The 1,472-nt window shown below is 43.3% G+C and overlaps 1 protein-coding gene across 1 annotated transcript; it reads right to left on the bottom strand.

Annotated features, from left to right (window-relative positions):
• Positions 1-306: 306 nt before the first annotated feature.
• LOC131752431 (large ribosomal subunit protein eL21-like) lies at positions 307-1,168 on the bottom strand. The gene is made up of 2 exons (XM_059056794.2): positions 812-1,168; positions 307-579 (listed from the first exon to the last, which is right to left on the bottom strand). Exons 1-2 carry the CDS (start codon positions 1,163-1,165, stop codon positions 448-450), a joined length of 486 nt encoding a protein of 161 aa, XP_058912777.1. The 5' UTR covers positions 1,166-1,168; the 3' UTR covers positions 307-447.
• Positions 1,169-1,472: the final 304 nt, after the last annotated feature.

The following is a 1,472-nucleotide window of genomic DNA, read 5'->3' as shown; positions in this document are numbered from 1 at the left end:
CATAGTACAAAAATTCTTTTAAAATGTATAATGAAAAAGGAATCTCCTCCCTAGTCCTTTCCCTCCCTGACAATAACCACTGTTACTATTACTTGTGCATTGTGCGTCCTTCAGAGAGAGACAGAGACAGAATGTGAATGTGCGTGGGTTTTGGGGTTGTTTTTTTTTTAAGTCTCAGGTTTCTTCGTTGATTGCTAAATAAGAATTTCCCTGCCCTTCTCCCCATACTCTAGGCTCTAGTCTAGGGCATTTGTGCAGAAACTTGGATCCTGCAGCCTCAGTAAGATTAATCCTATTTGTTTTGTACTGTAAAGTTCATACTCTGGATCTGTCTTCTGGCTCCAAAATCCATGGTTCTCACAGGATTGAACATGAGTTGATAATTGTCTAGGCTGGGTTTTTTGGGTTTTTTTTCACAGTCCAGGTCTTTTATTTTCTTTACACCCATCATGCCATGAATTCATAGGGAATGGGCTCCAACAGTTCAGGCTCCTTTTCATTGGTTCTCACGAAGTGTGCTTCTCTGGGTGGAGCAGGCTGGTGCTTCAGCTGAACCCAAGTACCTTTCTCTTTGGCTTCCTTCTTTTTTTTTTTTTTTTTTTTCTTTTTTTGTGTGGTATGCGGGCCTCTCACTGTTGTGGCCTCTCCCGTTGCGGTGCACAGGCTCCGGACGCGCAGGCTCAGCAGCCGTGGCTCACGGGCCCAGCCGCTCCGCGGCATGTGGGATCTTCCCGGACCGGGGCACGAACCCGTGTCCCCTGCATCGGCAGGCGGACTCCCAACAACTGCATCACTAGGGAAGCCCCTTGGCTTCCTTCTTTTTTTGATCATTTTCCTTCACCCGTTTCAGGAATCTGTCTCGGCTCTTACAGTGCTTAATATGATCGATACGCACATTAATTATCTCGGCAAGAATCTTGCCCTTAACTTGTTTGTTTACAGTGATGCCAACAGCATGCTGGGTAACATTGTAGACTCTCCCAGTTTTGCCGTGGTAACATTTGTGGGGCGTTCCTTTTTGAACAGTGCCCATTCCCTTGATATCTACAATATCACCTTTCTTGTAGATTCGCATGCATGTGGCCAAAGGAGCAACTTCATGTTTTCTAAAAGGCCTAGAGAACATGTAGTGGGTGCCCCTCCTCTTTCCCTCTGTGTTGATCATTTTGGAAAATTACTGGAAGATGGCCTTTCCAGCCGAAAAGAAGTAGGCTGGGTTTTTTACATTAGGCTTTCTACTTCTTTTAATATATATTTGAAATTTTCTGTAATAAAATTTTATTTTAATTCTTATTTCTTTAGCAGTAGCTCCTGCAACACACCTATCTGCTTAAGTTTTGCGTTTGTTTTAAAGTAAGGTTTACATTGCAACCTAAAAGCAAACCGTAGATGGATCTTTAGATAGTCCCATTCTCCACCCCCTACATCCATCCAAATCAGTCGTTCAAAATTCCAAAGTTACAAACATGAAC

Source organism: Kogia breviceps, chromosome 3 (assembly GCF_026419965.1).
Source record: "Kogia breviceps isolate mKogBre1 chromosome 3, mKogBre1 haplotype 1, whole genome shotgun sequence".
NCBI classification, from domain to species: Eukaryota; Metazoa; Chordata; class Mammalia; order Artiodactyla; family Physeteridae; genus Kogia; species Kogia breviceps.
This window is presented reverse-complemented; position numbering and strand designations above follow the sequence as displayed.